Source organism: Macaca nemestrina, chromosome 17, assembly GCF_043159975.1.
Source record: "Macaca nemestrina isolate mMacNem1 chromosome 17, mMacNem.hap1, whole genome shotgun sequence".
NCBI lineage: Eukaryota > Metazoa > Chordata > Mammalia > Primates > Cercopithecidae > Macaca > Macaca nemestrina.
Genome location: NC_092141.1, coordinates 82,167,223 through 82,193,758, shown reverse-complemented (window position 1 = coordinate 82,193,758; position 26,536 = coordinate 82,167,223). Strand labels below are relative to the sequence as shown.

General features: G+C 51.2%; 1 protein-coding gene across 4 annotated transcripts in view; it reads left to right on the top strand.

Annotated features, from left to right (window-relative positions):
- LOC105469097 (cleavage and polyadenylation specific factor 4 like) overlaps positions 1–26,536 on the top strand; it is a 36,508-nt gene that overhangs the window by 3,812 nt on the left and 6,160 nt on the right. The window contains exons 2-9 of one of the 4 annotated variants that reach the window (XM_011719686.2): positions 3,516–3,626; positions 14,055–14,185; positions 14,912–14,962; positions 17,875–18,027; positions 21,433–21,528; positions 22,735–22,828; positions 23,252–23,291; positions 23,951–26,501. In XM_011719686.2, coding sequence (XP_011717988.2) covers positions 3,516–3,626; positions 14,055–14,185; positions 14,912–14,962; positions 17,875–18,027; positions 21,433–21,528; positions 22,735–22,828; positions 23,252–23,291; positions 23,951–23,977 — 703 coding nt within the window. In that variant the 3' untranslated portion in view covers positions 23,978–26,501. Of the gene's footprint in view, positions 1–3,515; positions 3,627–14,054; positions 14,186–14,911; positions 14,963–17,874; positions 18,028–21,432; positions 21,529–22,734; positions 22,829–23,251; positions 23,292–23,950; positions 26,502–26,536 lie in introns of those variants that run through there. The other 3 variants (XM_071083531.1, XM_071083530.1, XM_071083532.1) reach the window with 3 other exon arrangements.

Sequence of the window (26,536 nt, the reverse complement as noted above, 5' to 3'; positions counted from 1 at the left end):
GCAGAGTGGGCCGTGCCCATCTCCCACGGGGCTGTGTGCCCAAGGGAAGTGTCAGGGGAGGCACTGGCTGCTCCAGGCCCCTTCAGCAGCAGCTGCTGGTTCCCAGAGGTCAGCCCCGCCCACCAGGCAGCCAAGGCCCTTCCCTTCCCAGGGTTGCTCTGCCCAGCCTCTGGCTCTGCTGGGCAGGACCAGGGCTCTGGGTTGGATCCCTTGCCTCTCAAGCCTGCAGCCTCAGGCCTGTGCTCCTGCCGGCATCCAGGCTACTCCTGCATGATGTCCACCTTTGACCCCAGAGTTACACATGCCCAGCCACACCCTTCTGTCTCCACCAAGGTGGCACCACATTCCCAGAAGAAAGTAGACCAAAGGAGTCTCAGGATCCTCAAAGTTTAGGATCTGGTTTCCTCTCCCTGCTCATTTTATTTTACTTTATTTATTTATTTTATTTTTTTCAGACGGAGTCTTGCTCTGTCACCCAGGCTGGAATGCAGTGGCATGATCTGGGCCCACTGCAACCTCTCCCTTTCAGGTTCAAGCGATTCTCCTGCCTCAGCCTCCCGAGTAGGTGGGACTACAGGTGCCTGCCACCGCACCCGGCTAATTTTTGTATTTTTAGTAGATACGGGTTTTCACCATGTTAGCCAGACTTGTCTCCAACTCCTGACCTCAAGTGATCCGCCCGCCTCGGCCTCCCGAAGTGCTGAGATTACAGGCATGAGCCACCGCGCCTGGCCCCTGCTCATTTTAGAGATAGGAAGGCATGCTGGGAGGACAAGAGATTGGCCAGAGTCCCGCGAGTGGAGCAAAGCAGGTGGAATTCTCCGGGCTGGCCTGGGTGCTGTGGCCTGGGAGGTGAGGGACAGGTTGAGGGGTGGCGTAAGCAGCAGACTGCGTGCAGAGCTGGGCGTGGTATAGCTGCAGGGGTGGCTGGAAGATCCCTGAAGGCAGGGTGAGATGGAGGGGTGGGCCTTTCCAGGTGTGTGTGGCACTCCCCACCCCTGCCTGACTCCCCTTGATCCTCCTATGACAGACTCCCCGAGGCCCCCACTCCCTCCACACTGGGGCAGGTGCCCTTCCTGGCCGCCCTTCACCTGCAACACTTAACATGTGCACAATCTTGCCCTGAGCCCTGAGGGCCCTGATTTAAGATGCCAGAAATAAAAGTTAGGAATGAAAATGGGAGAGCTTATCTTTATTCTTCCCCTTTCCGATCTCTTCTAGGCCCCGTGGCTTCCTGCCAACAGACAGATGGGAGACTGGGAAGAATATTTTGGTGGGAGGGGAGGGAGTGGTGCTTGCAGGCAGATGGATGCTGGCTCTGCCTCTAAAACCTGTTGCTGTAACCTACTGAGCTGCTGTTCTCCACAGAGACTCCCAGGAGAGATAGGAGGAGCCAGGGATAGCTGCCTTCCCTGGCCAGAATCCAACCCTAAATGACACTTGGCATGTTAAAAAATATTTGTCAAGGCCACAGAGTTCTGATGAATCTTGTTTTCTTTTTCTGCCCTGCTTTCTTCCAAAAAGGATTAGAGGCAGCTTACAAAAATTCATAAAATACAATAGGATAAAAATAGATCAGAGAGAAAACAACACTGGAACACATGGTACAATGAACCAAGAGGGTAGGACACAGAAATGTTCTTTGGCTAGGCCTCCACAATTCTCAAAGGTGGACTGCAAACAGGATTCTGAGCTTCCTATCAGTCAAAGCAAAGAGGGAAATCTGCCAGTTTTGAGACTCACAAAGTCCACAAGATTAAAACCAACCCCGGCCGGTCGCAGTGGCTCATGCCTGTAATCCCAGCACTTTGGGAGGCCAAGGCGGGTGGATCACACGAGGCCAGGAGTTCGAGACCAGCCTGGTCAACATGGTGAAACTCTGCTTAAAATTAGCTGGGCGTGGTGGCAGGCACCTGTAGTCCCAGCTACTCGGGAGACTGAAGCAGGGGAGTCGCCTAAGCCCGGGAGATGGAGGTTGCACTGAGCCGAGATTGTGCCACTGCACTCCAGCCTGGGCAACAGAGCAAGATTCTGATTCAATTAAAAAACAAAACAAAACAAAAAAACCTAGAAGCAGCTCAGCTATTTCTGATACTAAAGTCTGAGAGGAATTCTCACAGGACCTTTGAAGGGATGAGGAGTGGTGTCCCAAGCAACACTGTCAACAACAGTCTTTTTTGTTTTAGAGACAGTCTTGTTCTGTCACTCAAGCTGGAGTGCAGTGGCACTATCATAGCTCACTCACTGTAGCCTCAAACTCCTGGGCTTGAGGAAGCCTCCTGCCTCAGTCTCTGAGTAGCTCCAACTACAGGCATGCCACCATGCCCAGTTAATTTTTTATTTTTTGTGTTTTTTGAGATAGAGTCCGCTGTATCACCCAGGCTGGAGTGCAGTGGTACAATCTCAGCTCACTGCATCCTCCACCTCCGAGGCTCAAGCAATTCCCCTGCCTCAGCCTCCCAAGTAGCTGGGAACACAGGTGTGTGCCACCACACCTGACTAATTTTTGGGGGGTTTTGGTTGTTTTTGTTTTGTTTTGTTTTTTTGAGACAGAGTCTGGCTCTGTCGCCCAGGCTGGAGTATAGTAGAATGATCTTGACTCGCTGCAACCTCAAAGGTCATGGGGGATAGGTGCTCCCTGAAGAAGTGGCATTTAAATCAGACTCAGAGGATGAGGAGTCCGGGCGGTGAAGGGCGGGGACAAGCATGTTTAGAGAATCAAAGATTCACCTAGCTTTTGGCCTGAGCATCTGGGCAGTTTCACTCTTTCTGAGCAGAAAGACTGAGGGAAGAATGGATTTGGGGGAGTTTGAGTTTGATCTCAGATACATGAAGGCTGATTCAAATGGAAATGGCAAGCTGTTGTGAAGCGAGTGTTATGGACCAAATGTTTGTGTCCTCTCAAAACTCACACATGGAAGCCTTAATCCCAGTGTGATGGTGTTAGGAGTTGGAGGTCTTTGGAAGTGATTAGGTTTAGGTGAGGTCCTGAGGGTGGAGACCCCATGATGGAATCAGTGTCCTTGTAAGAAGAGAATGAGGCCAGCGTTCAGTCTCTCCTCGCCTTGTAAGGACACCTTGATCTTGGACTTCCTAGAACTAAGAGAAATAAGGGTCATTCCTTTTTTTTTTTTTTTTTTTTTTTTTGGAGTTTCACTCTGTTGCCAAGGCTGGAATGCAATGGCAACATCTCAGCTCACTGCAACCTCCACCTCCTGGGTTCAAGTGATTCTCCTGCCTCGGCCTCCCAAGTAGCTGGGATTACAGACATGTGACAATATGCCCGGCTAATTTTTGCATTTTTAGTAGAGATGGGGTTTCGCCATGATGGCCGGGCTGGTCTCCAACTCCCGATCTCAGGTGATCCACCTGCCCCAGTCTCCCAAAGTGCTGGGATTATAGGTGTGAGCCACCTCGCCCAGTCAAATGTCTGTTGCTTAAATCACTGTGTACAGTATTTTATTACAGCAGCCCGAGCTGACTAAGACAAGGAGCAACTGTCTCCTCGTCTGCAGAGAACACCTCCAGGAGAGGAGCCGTCAGGTGAGAACATGGAATCCAAAGCCTCACCAAGAGGAGACAGCAAAGACAGCACGGAGTCTGACGAGCCCCCGACAGGAGGGAAGGTCAGGATGTTGGTGGTGGGGGGGCCTTGGTCTGCCATGCTCTGCTGAGTCTCCCTCCAGCACCCCCTCCAGGGTCAGGGCAGTTTATCCAGGTGGGGAGTGAGTGGGGGCCACGCTCTGCCTCCCACTCCCGCTGCCCACACTCACCGGGCTTTGTACACACCGTGGGTACAATTGACTCCTTGTCGATAGTTGGGGCCTGGAGAGTTTTTCCATCGTACTCTGTCCGCCTCGTGACCCAAGAATTATTTAGCGATAACAGACCGGAGGGCAGTCTGTGGTGATGAAAATAGAGTCTTTCTTCCAGAGTCAATTGACCCAGAGACAGATCAAACTTGTGACCTTGGACCCATCATCCATCAAAGTGAGCACCCTGGGTCACGGCTGGGAGAATTAATCCAATACAGTGTCCACAGTCAGCGGGTGGGTCCCTGCCCTGCCCTGCCCTATAGCAACTTCCCTCTCCCCTCCTCCACATGGGGGTAGGGGGTCATGCATTCCCAGGGGAATACAGGACCGTCCGTCAGGGCATAGGAATAAATATTAAAACTTTGTTGATAATTGTGGTTCATCTTGACCTTCTGCATTTTTCCTGTTTTACAAAGTACAGAATAAAGCAGGACTGGGGGGAAGGACACCTCTTTTCTTGGAGCTGCTTTACTTTTTTTTTTTCTTTTCGTTTCTTTTCCTTTTTTTTTTTTTTGGAGAAGGAGTTTTGCTCTTGTTGCCTTGTCTGGAGTACAATGGCTCAATCTCAGCTCACTACAACCTCCACCTCCCGGGTTCGACCGATTCTCCTGCCTCAGCCTCCCGAGTAGCTAGGATTCCAGGCATGTGCCACCATGCCTGGCTCATTTTTGTATTTTTAGTAGAGACGGGGTTTCACCATGTTTGTCAGGCTGTTCTTGAACTCCTGACCTCAGGTGATCTGCCTGCCTTGGCCTCCCAAAGTGCTGGGATTATAGGCATGAGCCACCGTACCCGACCACTTCTTTCTTTCTTTTTTTTTTTTTTTTGTTTGTTTGTTTTTGAGACGGAGTCTCGCTCTGGCCCAGGCTGGAGTACAATGGTATGATCTTGGCTCATGGCAACCCCCACCTCCCAGGTTCCAGTGATTCTCCTGCCTCAGCCTCCCGAGTAGCTGGGATTACAGGCGCCTGCTAACACACGACACCTGGCTCGTTTTTAAATTTTTAGTAGAGATGGGGTTTCACCATGTAGGCCAGGCTGGTCACAAACTCCTAACCTCAAGTGATCCACCAGCCTCGGCCTCCCAAACTGCTGGGATTACAGGTGTAAGCCACCGTGCCCCGCCTGGAGCTGCTTTTCAGCCAATTCTAGATTCTGGCACTTGGGCTGCCAGATGTCCTTCTTTCACGCCTTCTCCAGAGAGTGGCCCCAGGACTTTGCAGCCAGAGGGCTCTTTCTAAAATGCAAATCTCGACCAGCGCAGTGGCTCACTGTGCTGGAGTAATTCCAGACCTTTGTAATCCCAGCCTTTTGGGAGGCTGAGGCGAGAGGATCACTTGAGGTCAGGAGTTTGAGACCAGCTGGCCAACATGGTGAAACCTCATCTCTGCTAAAAATACAAAAATTAGCTGGGCATGGTAGAACACACCCATAATTCCAGCTACTCGGGAGGCTGAGGCAGGAGAATTGATTGAATCCAGGAGGTGGAGGTTGTGGTGAGCAATACTGCATCACTGCACTCCAGCCTGGAAGACAGAGAGACTCCATCTCAAAAATAAAAAATAAAATAAAAATGCAAATTTCAGTGCAGCCGAGCGCGGTGGCTCATGCCTATAATCCCAGCACTTTGGGAGGCCGAAGCGGATGGATCACGAGGTCAGGAGATCAAGACCATCTTGTCTAACACGGTGAAACCCTGTCTCTACTAAAAATACAAAAAAAAAAAAAAAAAAATTAGCCAGGCGTGGTGGTGGGTGCCTGTAGTCCCAGCTACTTGGGAGGCTGAGGCAGGAGAATGGCATGAAACTGGAAGGCGGAGCTTGCAGTGAGCCAAGATCACGCCACTGCGCTCCAGCCTGAGCGACAGAGCGAGACTCTGACTCTGTCTCCGTCTCAAAAAAAAAAAAAAAAAAAAAGCAAATTTCACCAACATCATAAAGTGGGCTCTTCAGGGACTCCTCAAGGCCTCGGGTTCGAGGCCCTTCCCAAGCCAGGACCTCCCAGTCCCTCGAGCCTCCCCCAGCAGCCAGCGTGCCAGATCTGGTCCTACAAGAACCAGAAGTGATTTTCTAAATGCCTGGCGGCGTCTGGAACCATTGTCCCCCTTCTGCCTTGACAAGACTCTACCTGTCTATGCCTTTGTTTCACTTCCTCCCAGAAGCCTTCCTGCAACACCTAAGTGAGAGCTCAGCAGCCTTGTAGCAGCTCTGCCAGTGCCTTCTGATGTCACTGCCTGCTTATTGGTTACGTTACTCTCTATACTAGTTTCCTTATTGTTGCTGTAACAAATTACCACAAATTGGCCGGGTACAGTGGCTCATGCCTGGAATCCCAGCCTTTTGGGAGGCTGAAGTGGGCAGATCACTTGAGGTCAGGAATTCAAGAACAGCCTGGCCAACATGGAAAGATCCCGTCTCTACTAAAAAACAATACAAGGCCGGGCGCGGTGGCTCAAGCCTGTAATCCCAGCACTTTGGGAGGCCGAGACGGGCGGATCACGAGGTCAGGAGATCGAGACCATCCTGGCTAACACGGTGAAACCCCGTCTCTACTAAAAATACAAAAAAAAAACTAGCCGGGCGAGGTGGCGGGCGCCTGTAGTCCTAGCTACTCGGGAGGCTGAGGCAGGAGAATGGCGTGAACCCGGGAGGCGGAGCTTGCAGTGAGCTGAGATCCGGCCACTGCACTTCAGCCTGGGCGACAGAGCGAGACTCCGTCTCAAAAAACAAACAAACAAACAAAAAAAAACAATACAAAAATTAGCCAGGTGTGGTGGTGCATGCCTGTCATCCCAGCTACTCGGGTGGCTGAAGTGCAACAATCGCTTGAATCCAGGAGGTGGAGGTTGCAATGAGCCGAGATGGTGCCACTGCACTCCAGCCCTGGCGACAGAGTGAAACACTGTCTCAAAACAAAACAAACAAATAGAAAACACAAATTGCCACAATTATGGTAGCTTAAAACAGCACTTTTTTTTTTTGAGACAGAGTCTGGCTCTGTTGCCCAGGCTGGAGTGCAGTGGTACAATCTTAGCTCACTGTGACCTCCATCTCCTGGGCCCAAGCCGACCTCTCATCTCAGCCTCTTGAGTGGCTGGGACTACAGGTGCAGGCCACCACGTCCAGCTGATTTTTGGAGAGATGGGGTCTCACTATGTTGCACAGGCTGGTCTCAAACTCCTGAGCTCAAGCAATCCATCCTCCTCAGCCTCCCAAAGTCCTAGGATTATAGGTGTGAGCCACCATGCCTGGCCCGCAAATGTAATATCTCACATTTTTAAAGGTCAGAAGACCCAGATGGCTTTCACTGAGCTAAAATCAAGGTGTGGGTAGGTCTGTGTTCCTTCTGCAAGTTCAAGGGGAGAATCTGTCTTTTCCACTTCTAGAGGCCACCTGCATTCCTTGACTCATGGCCCCTTCCTCCAGCTTCAAAGCCAGCAGTGCAGCATCTTCACATCTCTCTCTGTTTTCCTCTGTGTCTCTCCCTTCCTCTGACCCTCCTGCCTCCTTCTCATAAGGATCCTTGTGGTGCTGTTGGGTCCAAGATAATCCAGAATAATCCTCCCATCTCAAGATTCTTAACTTAATTGCATCAGCAAGGTCCCTTTTGCCTGGTAAGGTAACACATCCACAGTTTCTGGAAATTAGGATGTGGGCTTCTTTGGATGGGAGCACATTATTCTACCGAGTGCAATCTCCTAGGCAAGTGGCTGTGTCTTGTTTGTTCTGTGTCTTCCAGAGACAGCAGCCGTTAAAAAATACTTTTGAGTGAGTGAATGAGTGAATGAGTGAGTGAGTGAGTGAATAAGTGAGTGAATAAATGAGTGAATGAGTGAGTGACTGAGTGAGTGAGTGAGCGAGTGAATGAGTGACTGAGTGAGTGAATGAGTGAGTGAATGAGTAAGTGAATGAGTGAGTGAATGAGTGAATGGGTGAATGAATGAGTGAGTGAGTGAATCAGTGAGTGAGTGAATAAATGAGTGAATGAGTGAGTGAATAAGTGAGTGAATGAGTGAGTGAATAAGTGAGTGAATGAGTGAGTGAATGAGAAAGTGAATGAGTGAGTGAGTGAGTGAGTGAATAGCTCCCCAGAGAGGGGAGGGTAAGAGCCAGACGTGGGAAGCTGGAGGACTGTGGTTAAGTAGGAGAAGACCGGAGTGTGACCCAAGCTGCCCCACCTGCCACCTCTGCCCATTCAGTTTTGCCAACACGCAGGGCCTGCAGCTGCAGGTGACTGGCTCCTTTCTCACAGGGCATGGGGGGCAGGGGCTGAAGCCTGTGGAGTTTCCCTCTGAGCTCAGGGAGACGGAGACTTTGGGCAGCCTCTGCTCAGCCTGGAGAGGCTCTGGGCACAGAACCCTAGGCAGGCAGAGGATGACCTGAAGACCAAGTGAAGACACATCGTGGTAACAGTGGACAGGGAATACTATCCGCACACCACTTTGACCCGGGCTGACTCCCTGAGCCCAAAATGTCCTATTTCCTTGATGTTTGGACCAAAAGTAGAATCTGCATCTTACCTACTCATAGGGACAAACTCTCAGTAGCTGTCTTGGGCCTCAGGGGTCTGGGTGGTCTTCCCAGCCCGGGGAGAAGGAGCTGTCTCCCACGCTTAGCTTGGTAGGCTGGAAGGAGCTGGCTTTGGGGCCATGCGGACTGAGCTTGTGGCCTTTAGGAAGCACATCTAAGCCTTTAGCCTCAGCTTTTTTCAGTTGTAGAAGAGAAATAATAATAGCTCTCTTTGCAAGGTTTTGTGGGAATTAGAGAGAATACAATGTAAACAGTGAACCTAAACCAATTAAGTCCTAGTAACTGGTAGCAAAGGTTGGATTCTAGGCCCCCATTCCCACATCTACTGGCTGTATAAGCTTAGGCAGTGGTTTTGCTTCTGGGCCTTGGTTTCCTTACCTATAAAATGGGTAGAGCAGCGGAAGTTTGCCGTGAGAATGAGAGGAGCCTTGAATGAGAAGTGTGGGTGGTTCATTAGTCCTGTGGCTATTTCCAAGCCCCAAGGGGAAGTAGATGCTTTTCCCTGGGTGCAGGTGCTAGAACTGACGGACTCCTAGAGACCAAGTTCCTGCACAATGACAGAGCAGGACCGTCCTGGCTGCAGGGCCTCCCTGCCCTGCACTTCAAGTGGCCACTGTGAAGCCAACAGCTGTCCCCTCCAAGTGGCATTCTTGGGGCACAAAGGGCGGTGGAGAGAGCAGGGCACACTGGCTCATTGTCCCTGGGACTGAGCGGCAGTGGGTGAGGGGCACCCCTTTCTGACCTCCAGCCCCTCCCAACCCCGTGGCTATTTGGCTGCCAGGCCTTCACTGCCGGATCTGACAGTATCCCCCAGCAGCACCTGAACCATCATGGGACCCCTTCCCCCATGGCATCTTTTACCAGGGGCCCTTAGGAATAATGCATTTTAAGAAGGGATAGGTCCAAGTGTGGTGGCTCACGCCTTTAATCCCAGCACTTTGGGAGGCTGAGGTGGGCAGATCACTTGAGGTCAGGAGTTCGAGACCAGCCTGGCCAACATGGTGAAACTCTGTCTCTACTAAAAATAAAAAAAGTAGCCGGGCATGGTGGCAATCGCCTGTAATCCCAGCTACTTGGGAGGCTGAAGCAGGAGAATCACTTGAACGCGGGAGGCAGAGGTTGCAGTGAGCCGAGATTTCGCCACTGTACTCCAACCTGCGCAACAGAGCGAGACTCTGTCTCAAAAATAAAACAACAACAACAAAAACCGCCCCTGTGTCAGGCACCCACGTGTACTTTCACTGATCCTTAGTCCTCCGGGGACATAGTGTGCATTGATCCCATTTTACTGATGCAGAATCTGGGATTTAGAGAGGCGATTAAATGCCTGACCCAGGAAATAGACTGGTAACTGACAAAGGCTGGATTTGAACCCTGGCCTGCCTGACGCCCCTGTCTGCACTGTCGCCATAAAGGCAGGGCGCTCAGTGGAGAGGAAGGCAGGTATTCCAGATAAAAGAAAGGTAGGCATGGCCATGATCTGCCCAGCTAAGCACTGGCTGCCATTGATCCCAGGCCAGGGGCACGGGCATGATGACCTTGCCAGGCCCTGCAGCCAGAGAATTCCAAAGCTCCCCCCACCTCCACCCCCGCTTTTCAGAGCAGAGCATTAATAAAGGGGAAGGAGCTGGATGATGACAATTCAGGAAATTTGCAGCCGGAGCTAAATGACAGCCTCATAATGATGGTGATTAAAAATTCACGCTTCTGTTTTTACAGCTATTTGAGTGTCCACTTAGCACCATGAATCAATTAATAAACAAAAACACAAGGGCTAGGGATAAGCTCCAGGGCACAGAAGAGGGGCTTGTGAGGTTTCAGAGGGGACATCCCAGGGCTGGGGCACTGCTTCTTGTTGTTGTACAGTGGGGACACCAGTTCACTTCAAGAGCCATGAGGTGGGGCAGCTCCCCCTGGCCTCAGCGAAGCTTAACAATCAGTCAGCTATGCCGGGCACGGTGGCTCAAGCCTGTAATCTCAGCACTTTGGGAGGCTGAGACGGGCGGATCACGAGGTCAGGAGATCGAGACCATCCTGGCTAACACGGTGAAACCCCGTTTCTACTAAAAAATACAAAAAACTAGCCGGGTGAGGTGGCGGGCACCTGTAGTCCCAGCTACTCGGGAGGCTGAGGCAGGAGAATGGCGTAAACCCGGGAGGCGGAGCTTGCAGTGAGCTGAGATCCAGCCACTGCACTCCAGCCTGGGCGACAGAGCCAGACTCCGTCTCAAAAAAAAAAAAAAAAAATCAGTCAGCTTCTCTGGGTGTCTGTTTGCTCATCTGTAAAAGGGGTGAGGTTGGCCAGGCACAGTGGCTCATGCCTGTAATCCCAGCACTTTGGGAGGCCAAGGCAGGTGGATCACCTGAGGTCGGGAGTTCGAGACCAGCCTGGCCAACATGGAGAAACCCCATTTCTACCAAAAATATACAATTAGCCGGGTGTGATCTCGGCTCACCTCAACCTCTACTTCCCGGGGTTCCAGCAATTCTCCTGCCTCAGCCTCCCAAGTAGCTGGGATTACAGGTGTGCACCATCATGCCTGGCTAATTTTGTATTTTTAATAGAGACCAGGTTTCTCCATATTGATCAGGCTGGTCTCGAACTCACAACCTCAGATGATCCGCCCACCTTGGCTTCCCAAAGTGCTGGGATTACAGGCATGAGCCACTGTGCCCAGTCAATTTTTTGTATTTTTAATAGGGACAGGTTTTCACCATGTTGGCCAGGCTGGTATTGAACTCCTGACCTCAGCTGATCCACCCACCTTGGCCTCCCGAAGTTCTTGGGATTACAGACATGAGTGAGCCAACAAGCCGGGCCTTTTTTTTTTTTTTTCTTTGAAAAAAGGGTCTTGCTGTCACCCAGGCCGGAGTGCAGTGGTGCAATCATGGCTCACTGCAGCCTCAACCTCCTGGACTCAAGTAATCCTCTTGCCTCAGCCTCCCAAGTAACTGGAACTACAGGCATGCACCACCATGCCCACTTAATAATTTTTTAATTTTTTATAGAGATGGGAGTCCTGCTTTGTTGCCCATGCTGGTCTTGCACTCCTGGGCTCAAGCAGTCCTCCCACCTTGGCCTCTGAAAATGCTGGGATTACAGGTGTGAGCCACTGCACCTGGCCTGGACCTAGATTTTTTGGGTAGCCAGTTCGATTTACTGCAGAAGGTATTTTGAATAAGCAAAAACTATGAATGCAAGCCCCGTTGTTTGTGTGCCAAACTAATGATGACCCACTAGGAGAAGGGATTTCATCCATGTGACACCCACCACACACCTCTGCTGGCCAGGCACCTAGAGGTGGGATGGGAAGCCCTGGTGGAGGAGGAGAGAAGCTGGGGTGATGGAGGGAGGAGTCTTAGCCAAGAGTCTCCTTCATGTTCACCCCTCATCAATTAACTCTTGCAGGCCACCAGAGTAGCAGAAAGATCTTTGGGCTGTATCCCCAGGGCTCTCATGCCAGGCTGGGCACAGTGGCTCATTCCTGTAATCCCAGCACTTTGGGAGGATGAGGCAGGCAGATCACCTGAGGTCAGGAGTTCGAGACTAGCCTGGCCAATATGGCGAAACCCTGTCTCTACTAAAAGTACAAAAATTAGCTGGGTGTGGTGGTGTGGACCTATAATCTCAGCTACTCGGGAGGTTGAGGCAGGAGAATTGCTTGAACCCGGGAGGCAGAGGTTGCAGTGAGCCAGGATCATGCCATTGCACTCCAGCCTGGGCAATAGAACAAGACTCTGTCTCAAAAAAAAAAAAAGAAAAAGAAAAAAATGCATCCTCTAAGCAGCCCCCGTCCAGTCTTCCCCTGACCATCCCTCAGAGAGCCATGTACAGTTCTCAGAGCCCTGCGGTGGCTCTGCTACCTTCACGATCACTCCCCCAAAAAGCTGGCCCCAGCAGGCCTCCCAGAGTTGGGTCCCTTCTCAGCTCTTCAGCCTCATTGCCCCCATTCCCCCTCTTTACCCCCACTTCTGCCAAACCAAACCCTTGAGCGCTTCCTCAGTCTGCACATTGCTCCATGCCCCAACCTTCATATTGCTGGCCTTCTTCCAGAACATGCTCTCCCCATCATCATGACTCTCCGTTAAGAGTGCTCCCTGCCACCCCTTCCTGCCCTGCTGGGTCCCTTGTGCCTCCATCTCATTATTGTGTGAATGGCTAATGTCCCCTCCTTGACAGGGTCATCTCTGAGGGTAGGGATGTGACCCTAGTGCATAGATGCTCAGGGATGTTTAGGGAAGAAAATCATCAAGAGACCCAGATTTGAACCGCATCTGTATCACCTCCCAAACCACGTGCCCTTGGCCTCCCTGGGCTTTGATGCCCTCATCAGTCCTGCATGCGCTGCCAGGCTACTGTGAGCCTCTAATGAGCCTGTGTTGACAGATGAATGCATTCTTGGGAGGACTAATCAACACACACAACTAAGGCCAAGAGAACCAGGGTTTCTACCCCAGGGACCCCCTCAGCCCCACCCTCTAGCAGCCCTGGAGCTGGGTCCCTCTGCCTGTCCCAGGATGCAGTCAGAGGCTTGAGCTTCTGGAAACTCTTGGATCTTGTCCCTGCTCCTCCCAGTCCTGCCTCGGCTCCGGGCGTCTATCTCTCCAGCTATTTTATTTTTCTGATCTGGAGTTCAAAAGAACAGATCTAGGAGTGACAGCCATGGGGAACAACAGCCAGCAGGCTCATTCATGTTGGCCCAGATGAGAGCCTGCAGGCTGCCCACCTCTCCCCGCTGGGTCTGGGCACCCAGAAAGGAGGGCGTTTGGGTTCTGGTTCTACGGGCATCAAAGGCCAATGTGACTGAGAACAGCAGCTCTAGTTAGAGGCAAGGCCAGTTTGGGGCCAAGAGCAGGGGGAGGGGGGAGCCTGGTCTAATTAGAGCCCTAACATGCTCGTTTGAAAGCATTTTCAGATGTCCCCAGCCCTGCAGGCAGGGGTGGTGTAATAATAATAAAACAACATTTGCATAGAGATTTCATTTATAAAGCACTTTCTCAGGGGTGGGGTGGCACTGGGTGGCCCTGTGGAATCCTGGCTGGGAGGCCGCCCTGGCCTTGGGTCGGTTCCGCCCTCCAGCCAAGCTGGCGATTGTGTGCGAGGTAAACAAAGCGCCATTCATCCAACTGTTTCCGATTCCTCTGCTCTTCATTCCTTTTCCCTGTCTCCCGTGAAGAGCTCACTCTGGGCTTGTCACTCAGGCCAGAAAACGGGGTCAGGGGTCCCAGAGGGAGACCCCTTCCCTGATGGGAAGAAGCAGGGAGGTGGGACGGCTCCCTCCCTCTGCACATCCCCACCACCCCCAGCTCTGGCAGAATAACAGCCTGGCTGCGGTTGGTTTGTGCAACGCTTTGCTAACCTGTGGCGGTGTCTTCATGGACAAAGTATGAGCCCAGGTTTGGTAATGTCTGCGTGCACGCCACGTTTGTGTTTGGTAACATGCAGAGATAAGCAGTTTGTGGGGCTCTGCGAATCCCTCCCTACCCGGGTGGGCCTTGTGTACACAGTGTGGGGGCGAGGGGCCCTGGGGTGTCTGCCCCTGCACTGGGTGGGCGGGGTGAGGCAGCTGGGCCCCACTCTTACACAGCCCAGGCTGGAGAGTCGCCTGCAGTCACCTGGCCTCTGGCACCCTGGGGTGAGGCATTGGGCGCTGGCCCCTTAAGGGCCTCTGATGAGCTATATCGGGCCCACCTGCCTGGGTTCCGGCAGCTTCCGCAGCCCCGGCCGGAGATGGAAGATGCAAGAGGTCATTGCGGGGCTGGAGCGGTTCACCTTCGCCTTCGAGGAGGATGTCGAGATGCAGAAGGGCACTGGGCTCCTGCCTTTCCCGGGCATGGACAGTGAGTGAGGATGGGGCCACGATCCCTCCCCTACCTCCCCCGCTTTCTTTTTTTTGAGGTGGAGTCTCGCTTTGTCGCCCAGGCTGGAATGCAGTGGCGCCATCTTGGCTCACTGCAAGCTCCACCTCCGGGTTCACGCCATTCTCCTTCCTCAGCCTTCCGAGTAGCTGGGACTACAGGCGCCCGCCACACGCCTGGCTAGTTTTGGTATTTTTACCACAGGCGGGGTTTCACCGTGTTAGCCAGGGTGGTCTCTATCTCCTGGCCTCGTGATCCACCCGCCTTGGCCTCCCAAAGTGCTGCGATTACAGGCGTGAGCCACCGCACCTGGCCTCCCTCCCCCTACCTTCTCTACAGGTCTCTCTGCTCAACTCCCTGATGCAACGGCCCCTTCTCTGTCTCTCTCTCCTGTGGCTTCGGGGCAACCCATTTTCCACACTGAGAGAGGCACAGAGAGACGATGAATTGAGAGAAGCCACACTGGCCTCCCGAGCTCCTGGGCCAGCCTTGAGCACCTCGAGCTTCTCTGTTTCAGAGTTGGGGGGTTAAGGGTTGAGGTCTGCTGGCTGGCTCTGAAGGTTAACCTCTACAGGGCCCAGATTTGAGGGCCCACAGGCCAGAGCCTGGGGGAAGTCTAGGTGAGACATGCCAATAGGAGGTGGAGGCTCCTGGGACAGCTGCAGCCTCTGGGGAAGCTACCTTCTCCGTTCCCTTTTCTTCTTCCAGAGTCGGCCTCAGCTGTGTGCAACTTCTTCGCTAAAGGGCTCTGTGAGAAAGGTGAGTTACTGGGCAGGCCTGGGCTCCGAACCGGGTGAGTGTAGGGTCTGTCTGAGCTACACCCAGCAGGGGCTCTGCCTGGCCTGGGACAGGGTGTCAAATTTGCACCTGGGAAGGGAAAATTGGGATGGAGCGGAATTTTATTTTTATTTTATTTATTTTTAGATGGAGTCTCACTCTGTCGCCCAGGCTGGAGTGCAGTGGTGTGATCTCGACTCACTGCAACCTCCGCCTCCCGGGTTCAAGCGATTCTCCTGCCTCAGCCTCCCGAGTAGCTGGAACTACAGGCGCCCACCACCAAGCCCGGCTAATTTTTGTATTTTTAGTAGAGATGGGGTTGACCATCTCTACTACCATGGGGTTGGCCAACATGGTCTACTAAACCAACATGGTTTAGTAGACCATGTTGGCTGGACTGGTCTCAAACTCCTGACCTCAGGTGATCCACCTGCCTGGGCCTCCCAAAGTGCTGGGATTACAGGCATGAGCCACCATGCCCAGCCATGGAGCAGAATTTTAGACTTACAGGTAGACAAAGGGTAAGTGGGTGGATCCACCGAGCAGCCTGCCGCTCCCCTAAGATTTCCCCACCTCAGCAGCAGTCTTCGTAGTTTGCAGTTCGCATCAGGGTAATCAGGCTGCCTGGTAAGGGATTTTTCTTTCTTTCTGCCTTGCTGGGATGGGCATGTGTCTGAGCTTTGGCCTGTGCATTCCCAGGAGGCTCCAGCTTCTTGATGTTTTTCTTGTTTTCTTCCTAGCTAGACAGGAGGCCTCCTTCTTCCCCAGTCCCATGCTCTGACTCAGTTTGGAAACTGGTCAATTGTCTCATCCATTCCCTGTGCTCTGAGGTAGCACTAGCCACCGTCTTTTAAATGCTGTCAAAAAGCATCCTCCACTTCTCTCCTGCCCTGACTTTGGGTCAGTGCCCTCTTCCTAGGCCCCTCTCCCCAAATGCAGCCATTCTGGGAAGGCCTGACTCAAATACAAGAGTTTTCAACTTTTCTTCTGGCTCTTGGCTCATGTAGAGGCTCTTCCCACAGAAATACACAACTGCCCAAAATAAAAAACACACACACACACAAACTGGCTTCCAATGTTAGGGTTTCCCAGTCTTGCTTGCCTATACATTTGGGTTAAGAAAGCTCCCTGGTGTGAGAGTTTAGGACATGCTTTCTGATCCAAATGACTCTGTCCCTGGAAGCTGGGGGGCGGGAGGGGACTGGGCAAGGAGGACCTGGGACCAGGGTCGCCCACCTGCCTTGTTTGTCTTGGAGCCAGCCCTGGACCATGCAGGGAGAAGGGAAATGAGATCACTGGTCACCCAAGGGCTTGTGCACCCAGGACCCTGCAGGCTCAAATGTGGGCTGCGTGGCGTCTCCTCAGCTCAGCCCATCCAGTCCCTAGATCAGCGGTTCCTAGCAATACCCTTTTGCAAAGAAAGAAAGCTATTGTGGTGGAAGGTCAGAACCAAGCAATTCAATGGCCAGCAGTGGAGGGTAGGGGTTATTTAAAAAGAGCACCTTGGCCAGGAGAGTTGGCTCACACTTGTAATCCCAGCACTTTGAGAGGCAGAGGCTGGAGGATCACTCAAGACCAGCCTGGGCAACATAGCGAGACCCCATCTCTACAAAACATTAAAAAAATTTTTTTTTAAAAAGGAAAAATGGAAATAACACCTCCCCTACACCCCAAATTATGTCAGAGAACTGGCCAGGCATGAGGCTGGACCTGCTTAGAAACTCAGGAACTGCTAGCCTGGGACATGGCAAAGCCCTGTCTCTACAAAAAATAAAAAAAATTAGCTCAGTGTGGTGGTGCATGCCTGTAGTTCCAGCTACTCGGGAGGCTGAGATGGGAGAACTGCCTGAGTCTAGGAGTTTGAGGCTACAGTGAGCCATGACTGTGCCATTGCATTCCAGCCTGGGCAACAGAGTAAGATCCTGTCTCAAAATGAATGAATGAATGAATGAATGAATGAATGAATGAATGAATATAAAGAGAAAAAAACTTAGGAACTGGGTGTGCTTCCTGCTGATAGCAATGCAGACTTGAGTGATGATGATAAAACAGTTAACTGTAACATTTCCATGGAATATTACTTATAAATCATTACAAAGTTGGCTCTTCTGTCACCATGTTAGGTCTCTGGAATCGGGAAGCATAACATTTGGTGTTTTTGAAGATGGGAATTCAACGTGCCCTAACTGAGCACTTACTATGTGCCAGGGGCTGGGCTGGGTGTGGGGATTCCGGGCTGGAAAGCCTGGCCCTGCTCCCTGGCAGGATGAGAGGGGCTGTTAAGCACTGTGGGAATGAAAAGGAGGCAGCTGTTCTGAGCCCAGGTGCTTCCCTGGAGAAGGGCATGACACGCCAGTTAGACGGGAAGGATGGGCAAAGGTGTGGTAGCGGAAACAGCTGTGCATTAAGAAGAGCTTGCCCTGGCCAGGCACAGTGGCTCATGCCTATAATCCCAGCACTTTGGGAGGCTGAGGCAGATGGATCACCTGAGATCAGGAGTTTGAGACCAGCCTGGCCAACACGGTGAAACCCTGTCTCTACTAAAAATTAAAAAAAATAGCCAGGTGTGGTGGTGGGCACCTGTAATCCTAGCTACTTGGGAGGCTGAGGCAGGAGGATCACTTGAACCCGGGAGGTGGAGGTTGCAGTGAGCTGAGACCACGCCATTGTACTCTAGCGTGGGCAACAGAGCGAGACTCTGTCTCAAAAAGAAGAGCTTGCCCTTCATGCTGCCTCGGCCCCCAGTTCTTGCCCCTACAGGGTCCAGGTGAAGGGATAAGGGGAGAGTCGCTGGGGACTGAGTCGGGTACCCTCCTGGGGAATCCCCGGGAGGGCTGAGCCGGGCCCAGGTTGTGGATGAGAGGCCTCCCAGCCAGGTGCTCTGGCATCTCCAGGGAAACTCTGCCCCTTCCGACATGACCGAGGGGAGAAGATGGTGGTGTGTAAGCACTGGCTCCGGGGGCTGTGCAAGAAGGGTGACCACTGCAAGTTCCTGCACCAGTATGACATCACCAGGATGCCCGAGTGCTACTTCTACTCCAAGTTTGGTAAGGCCTCCTCCTGGCTCGGCGCCTCACCGTGGAGGGTGGCAGTGTGGGCTGTGAAATGGGAAGAAGGTTTCTAGAGGAGGGGGCCGCGCAGAGGAGGCTGAACATGTCCCTAGGCCGGAGAGACCTGTCTGAGCCTCGGGTGCCTGTTCTCCAAACCCCCAGACAAGCAGTAGTACACCCTGAAGTCCCTGCCCTTTACTGCCCCCAGGATCAAGGTGCTTACCAGTTACCCCCAAAAGGGAAGAGGGCATTGTTGCTCTCCCCAGTCCTGGTTCATCACACACCCAGCCTGGCTATTTGGAAATGTCTCAGTGAGCCATCTCTCAGGCCCCGGCTAGAACTTCCTGAACATCAGGCCTTCAGAGCCACATTCACGATGCCTGCTGTACCCTCAAAGCCCCTGTGCCACTGTCTGCTCTTCCAACGGTCCTGCTATTTTAACTCTTACTTTAGAAGAAACTTTGCATTGTTTCCATGAATGGAGAACTAGCATCACTTGTTGGAAATCAAAGGTAACTGTGAACATAAATCCATGAGGTTCAGAAGTCTGGCACCTAAAATCATCTTGTATGGTCAAGCCTCAACCAGCATCTTGCCTCCCTCTGGCTTCAAGGCATCCTTTGTCCTTTTATTTTATCTATCTATCTATCTATCTATCTATCTATCTATCTATCTATCTATCTATTTTTTGAGACAGGGTCTCACTCTGTCCCCCAGGCTACAGTGCAGTGGCATGATCTTGGCTCACTGCAAACTCCACCTCCCAGGTACAAGCAATTCTCCTGCCTCAGCCTCCTGAGTAGCTGGAACTACAGGTACCCACCACCACCATGCCCGGCTAAGTTTTGTATTTTTAGTAGAGACTGGGTTTTGCCATGTTGACCAGGCTGGTCTTGAACTCCTGACCTCAGGTGATTCACCTGCCTCGGCCTCCCAAAGTGCTGGGATTATCCGCGTGAGCCACCGCACCCGGCCTCCTTTGACCTTTTAATCAAGGGACTGTTTATGGGGCAGCTGCAGCCACTTTCCCACTTATCTAAGAAAGGAATTTGTGAATGTGCTTCAGGTGTCACCCTTCACAATACAGTTCTACGGCTCAGCTTTTCGGAGCTGGAAGGAGCCTTACGGATGATCTAGTTCCGTGGTTTTCGAACTGTATTCCAAAAAGAGTGACCTGCAAGGAGAGAGCTGGCAGAATCCCCTAGACGCCCCTGACTCAGGAGGCTTGGCTTCCAAATGTGGCTGGAGCCAGCTTCAGGGCCTCCCAAGTGGCTGCTCCTCGTTAGTGCCAATGGGAGGGTCCTGGGTACCTGAGAAGGAGGCAAAGCATCACCTAGGCCAGTCAGAGCCCCTCCCAGGCTAATATTCCATTTCCTGCCTGCTCCTGGAAGGCGAAGGCATGGCAGTTCCTGAGAGCTGCCCCCAGGTCTGCCCTGAAAGGACAATGTTTATGCAAGCTCCCCTTGGTCACTGCCTAACATTCTGTGACTTTAGTAATAAAATGCCACCTACTTAGTTATTCCTTCAATAGCCTTGATCAGGTGCTCCTGGGCATGGATACAGGAACAGGACCAGGTCCCCCTCGGCCCCCAGATAACTCCAATTAGTAGGGGACACACTTGTAAGCCCATGATTACAAGATATAATCTACGGTTCTTACAGTAAATGAACGCATATGGCTTTCGAATATCAAAGTGATGATCAGTGTAATTGGTGGTGCTGGGGAGGTGTGGGAGTGGGAAGGAGTCACTGGAAGCGCCTGCTCTCTGAGGTCTTCAGCCCAGTACATCCCATCTCTGAAAGGCGGACTGAAGGCTGAGGTGCTGCTGCCACCTGCTGGCCAGGCCAGGAATGCAGCGACGTGCGCCCAGCAGAACGGCAAACCAGCGTAGATGACTTCTTGTTATCTCCATCCGTCAAATGCCGGCTAGCGTCACCTAGTGGGTGATGTCACTTTGATTCATTAGAAAGCTCAAGCGCAGAGTCAGCATTCTGCCCAGTGCTGTACACTGACAATGAGCAAATGAACCCTTCATGAATGTGAGGAAGCTGAATGAAATGGATGTGGCCTTTTCCCGTCTCTGAGCCCTGGCATTCTCTGTGAAGTGAAGGGGCTGGGAAAGAATGGTGGTTTTAAACTCTTAGGAATCGGGGGTACTCTCTCTTTTTTTTTTTCTCTGAGACAGAGAAAATTAAGAGCCCTCTTAATTTGTCTTAGGAAGACAGCTCTGAAGGAAGCACGGGGGAATATTCATCCCACTTTCGCTTCATTCAAGTTGAGAACTCATGAATCTTTCCAACTTCATCCTCCTTATCTACAAGTCAGCGCTTTTCAGAGCTGAAGGAGTGTCATTGCATATATTCCACTGATTTTCAAATTGCTCCAAGAAGATCTATTTTATACGCTAGGCCTCTACAGAGCAAGGTTTTGCCTGAAGGAAAGTACCCCTAGGCCAGGAACAGTGGCTCATGCCTGTAATCCTAGCACTTTGGGAGGCCGAGGTGGTGATCCTGAGGTCACCTGACGTCAGGAGTTTGAGACCAGACTGGCCAATATGGTAAAACCCCGTCTCTACTAAAAATATAAAAATTAGCCAGGTGTGGTGGTGCACACCTGTATTCCCAGCTATTCGGGAGGCTGAGTTGGGAGAATCGCTTGAACCCGGGAGGCAGAGGTTGCAGTGAGCCAAGATCGCACCATTGCACTCCAGCCTGGGCGACAGAGTAAAACCCTATCTCAAAATAATAAAATAATAATAATAATAATAATAATAATAATAGTAGCACCTGGGTAGCCCGGGCCCACTGAGCTGGCTCATTGTAGGAAATAAACTAAACCGGAGACTTGGTCTAATCCATAGAGAGATGATGACGCAGGCTTAGTATAACTGCAGGTATCCACTCTGCAGAGTGTTTCTTTTCATACCTGTGCCAACTTGAGCAGGGCTCTGCTTTTCTTTGCATTTCCACCAAGGGGAACAGCCTCCCTAGGCTCTGCAGGCAGCATGGGTTTTGTAGTAGAGATGAAGAGGGGGCTTCAGTTACAGCAACATAGAACTATCTCCACTTAATGTCGCAGGTCTTCTTGGCTCTCCTTGTTCCTGCTAGCCTCCAACTGCCTTCAGTTCCAATGCCTCCTTTTCCATTTGGGGTCCTGCCCCCACTCTTACTCTTCCAGAGGCATATATTCCGACCATGCCCTGCTTAACAAATAAGACTTGGATGCACCCTCTTTAGACTGCAGAAGGGATTAGACATACTTGCCATCTTCAAAAAGCTGGTGACTCCCAGAATAAAGGCCAGTGTCTTCTGTGTATGTGAGGGGCAAGGTCAATCTGGTTTGGGGACACAGAAGTGACCACAAAGAGAAACTGCTTCTACAAAGAGTGCTGGGATTTTCAGGTGACTGCAGCAACAAGGAGTGTCCCTTCCTCCATGTGAAGCCAGCTTTCAAGTCCCAGGACTGTCCTTGGTATGACCAAGGTTTCTGCAAGGATGGTGAGGCCTTGGAAGCCAGGGAGCCCTAGGGGTTGTGGGGATCAGGGTGTGGGGGCTCTCAGCAGGGGAGGGGCCATTGTCCCGATGAGTCTGTGCCTTGCTGGAACCCCAACAGAAGGCCTTTCTGTAGTTCTCCAGCTCTGCCGTGACACACAAAACACAGCCTGGTGTGGGGCCATAACAGGCTTCTTGGGGCAGACTGACTTGGGTTCAAATCCTACCTTCAGCATGTATCAGCTGCATGCCCTTCTCCAAGTTACTGATCCACAGGAAGCTCTTGACACAGGGTGAGGCCCACAGGAAACGCTTAGTTCATATGCGTTCTCTTCTGCATTCCACTTACCCACCTGGGGGATCCTGAGTGTTGCTTAAGCATGTCCTACCTTTCCCATTGCTGTCAGTCAAATTTAAGAGGCAGCTTCCCCCAGCAGGGTTCCCATGCCCTAAGCAACAGAGTTTCTCCCTCTCCTGTGTCTTCAGATAGGTTTTTCTTACTGACTTCTTAGTGCTATTGGTTTTAGGGATCTGGGCGGGGGTGAGGGCTGCTGAGAAGATCAGTAGGATTGTGGGTTTAGCTTTTCCTTTTCTTTCACCCAGGCTGGAGTGCAGTGGTGCGATCTTGGCTCATTGCAACCTCTGCCTCCCAGGTTCAAGCAATTCTCCTGCCTCAGTCTCCCAAGTAGCTGGGATTACAGGTGTGCGTCACCACGCCCAGCTAATCTTTGTATTTTTAGTAGAGACAGAGTCTCGCCATGTTGCCCAGGCTGGTCTCAAACTCCTGGGCTGAAGTGATCCACCCACCTTGGCCTCCCAAAGTGCTGGGATTACAGGTGTGAGCCACCCCGCCCAGCCAGGTCAGCTTTTCCTCAGCTATACGTCCCATACCTAAACAAATAACAGACAACAAAGTATGGTTCATACCCACGCAAGTCCTCCAGGACACAGCATGTCAGTGACACTTCCGACTCGATATCAGGACTTGCCAGCTGACACCTGCTCCCGCACATTCCAAGGTTCCCTTTCGCCACCCCTGTCTCATGGCTAGAAGTGGGTACTTTAGGGTGGTATGGAAAGGACGGGAAGATTTATCCACCCGTATTAAGTGAAGCCCCGATAACCATCCATACCCTTCCCAGGGAACTTTTTCATGTGTTTTCCCCTCTTGCTGAAACGGATCCTTCTCATCACTTTCTCTTTGCCCAGCAGGTCCTCTGTGTAAATACCGCCATGTCCCCAGAATAATGTGTCTCAACTATTCAGTTGGCTTCTGCCCCGAGGGACCCAAGTGCCGATTTTCTCAGTAAGTACGATCTTTCAGTTACCAACTCCCATCAGAGTGCTGGGCCTGGCCTTCTAGTTCTAGATCTTTCCATACCTTTGCTGGTCCATGGTGGAAAATGAAGCGTCTGGCAAGCATCTGCCCCAGTATTTTCCTGGCACCGCTGCCTGACCCTGGCGATCTCAGAACTCGAACCCATCCTCTTAATGTGTACTCATGCTGGGGATGGGTGTCGATCTTTTCACAAACTGTTCTTAGAGACACTTAACGCCCATTTCTCCGCAGTCCTCCGTAATTCTCCCTCACGCCCTGGCTAAGGGAGGGCACCTTCCCTACAGGGTTCTGAAATATGAACTCTGCAGCAGGCTGGCGCAGAGCATGTTAATGAGCAGAAGATGGGAGGGCAAGAGCTGGGCTGTAATCATCTCTCTCCACTTTCCTTAGTCCCAAGATGAATCTTTTATTCAACCCGAGTTACACGAAGGTGAGTGCAGGCAGGCACGTGCCATCGTGCCTCGTCCCTTTATTCTCACTCCTTTCTGCTCCCCAGGGAAGCTCACCCAGCAGCACTGCATGGCTCCAAGCAAACCCTCACTCTCCTTTGAAAGGCAGTCATCATGCATGCAGGGCGCATATGTGTGGTTGTTCCTCCCAGACTCCTCTCCAACTTCTAGGATCTCTGCTGTGGGTAGGGTAGGACTTCTCTGTTGAGCAGCCCGAGGCTTTCCTTCTGCTAACTGGGTAGCATGCGTGGTTTTTGGAATCAGGGCTGGCCCGGATTGAGAACTGGGCCCAGTCCCTATGGAGAGATACACACTCTCAATAGACACCAAGTGTTGATGAGCGCCTATGTCAGGGGTTGGCAAACTACAGCCTGTGGGCCAAGTGCAGCCTGCTGCCTTTGTTTGTACAGGTGAAGGGCTAAGAATGGTTTGTAAAAAGTGGGAGGAAAATCAAAATATTTTGTGACATGTGAAATTAATTCCAGCGCTCATAAAGGGTTTTGTTGGAACAGGGCCATGGCTGTTCCGGTGCTTACAATGGCAGAGTCCAGTGGCTGCAACAGAAACCCAATGGCCTGCAGAGTATAAAATATGTACTGTTTGGTGTTCTATAGAAAAAGCTTTCTGACCCCTGGTCTAGGTGACTGAATGTCGGACACCTGTTTAAGTATCACAGAGGCCAGACAGCGCCAACACTGGGGCAGCTACTGACAGCTACTGGGGACTCCGAGCACTGGACGCCGGGTGGGTGATGGCCTGGGAGGAAGGCAGTCCCTGCTGGTTCTGAGTGGACATTGAAAGAAGGTGGGAGGCAATCTGTGGGACTGTGGGGAATTTACAAGCCCATTTACAATGAAAGCCTAATTTTCATTGAAAGGTATGCTTTTGGCACTTAAAACTGGAACTGAAGGCATCTTGAACCTTGGTTTCACCCTAAACGCACGGCCAGCACCCCGGCCCTCTGTGAAGTTGTAGTATCTGCACAGAGGGACTATCTGCAGTATGTGTTTCCTCACGACTTCACTTTATCTGCAGCTTGTCAACCGGCCCCAGGATTCAGCACCTCCTATTTCTGCTGTGGAAGCTTGGAAGCTTTCCCCCATCCCCAACAGAGTGCCTGCTCTCCTGCCTGGGGATCAGGGGTCAAGGGCAGGACCTGTGCCACAGGGTGGGCAAAGGAACCCAAAGGGCTGGGCTAGTGCTGGGTGGGCAAGGAATGATCAGGGAGCTGGAGAATGACTCCTTTTCTGCACCAGATGGGAGAGTGAATTAGGAGAGAATGAGAGGATACTGTAAACCATTCTGTTGGCATCTCCTGTTGGACAAGACTGTTCCTTCAAAAGGAATAGTCATTTCCCGCTTTGTTGCCTACTACTCTTCAGTTACTTGTACATAACATCCTTGAGATTCTTTTTTGGCAGGAGGGCAGAGTATGGTTAAGGGAGGGAATGTAGCACCTGGTTCTTTTTTCTGCTATCTTCTGGTTTATCGGGAAGAAAAAAAAATCATGTTTGATCATACCTTCATTCTGATAGCTTCTAAACTGTCCTGAGCTTTGCAGTCTCCATTCTGCAAGAGAATAGTTTTATCGGGATGACAGGTAAGAGAGGCAGAACCCTTGACTTTTTTGTACAGTTGCTTTTATGTGCCTTGCAATATCTAGAGCCTTGTTCTCTGTGATTGTAATGCTGGGCTTGAATGCCTGAAATAAGCTTCACTAACAAGCAGAATCCATCCAATTCCTCACAAAGGTGGCTAACCATCTCCTATGGTTCCCTAGACATCTTTAGAAATCTGAATTTACAAAAAGTCATGCCATTCACTTTTTCTGTTTTTGTGTCAAAGACCAGGCCATTATGCCAGTAAGTACAGTAAGACTCAACTGGTAGGAGTTATTAAAAACTAACCCATGGTCAGGAGAAGATGCTCAATGGGATTCTGTTTTCCAAGTTCCACAGTGAGCCTGCTGTCATCCTAAGCAGGGTATGAGTGAGGTGCAAAAGTAGCCTGTGGCATGCAGGTTTCTTTCTTTTGATCCTGTAAGTGAACGAGCTACTAAAAATACAACAGGATTGGAGGCAGATTGGCAGGAATGAGTTATCCATAAAACGGGAGCAAAATGTACATAAAAACCAAAAGTTCGAGTCTATAGGAAATCTACGATCATTATACTTTGCTCAGCTCCTACCAACAGTTCCAGGTTGCATGTGGCAATTCCTCTGCATATGGCCTCAGCTGCTGCTACTAACTGGCAATTAACTCAAATGGTTTTCTTTAGCATGACAGCTGCTTCCCTGTATGGCTTATTTAAATCTAAGAATATATTCTGTGCCTTATGTGTGGAGTATTATGGAGTAGATGGTACAAAATAGGCTTATCCTGGGGAGGTAAGGTAGTGACATGTAACATTCAACAGTATTGCTATCTTGTAATGCCATAATGAAAGGCCAATACCAAGGCAACTTAATCCACTGGGACAGGAGAGGTAGCAGCTGTGCTGAGCCTTTTGGAGAAATGGAGAAGTGCAATGTGATGTGTCAGGAAGAACTAGACCCCCACCTTGGTGAAGAGACAGGTGCCTGGCCTGCCTGGAGCTGGAGTCCCCAGTTAGGGCAGTCTAAAAGAATGGAGCCCAGAAGTCAGGTTTTGGGGGGGTTGAATGCCAGTTCAAACCAATGGGGCTGCTATGTGATGAACAGCACAGAGTTACGTAGGCAAATCACTCTACCTCAAGCCCGTTTTCTTTTTTGAAAATGAGCAGGATAGCACCTTTGTCACAGGACTGTTTGAATCTAAAAGGAGAAAACACATGCAAAAAACCTTGCACGGCACTCGGCACAAAGCAAGCCCCAGATGCTGGCTGGATCTGTGTGTGGATTGTAGTAGGGCCTCTCTTCCTCTGTTCAAGGTTGGAATTTGTATGTAGTATGATGGCACATACTACAGGCTTTACAACAGCTGCTGTCAATGAGTTCCTACCGTCACAGATGTTGCTGGAGTTAACACACATAAGACTTCTAATCTCACTAAATGTCTACAAAGTAGGAATAATTATCCCCAAATTACAGTACAAAGGAGGCTCCAGTAAACTGGATAACTTACTCAGGGACACACCCACCCATTTCACAGGTGAGGCTCTAGAAGAGGCAGATGATCAGCTCAGGGGAGTATTTTTTATATTTTACAAATATTTTTATTATGAAGAGTGGCGGTAGTAGTATGTAGA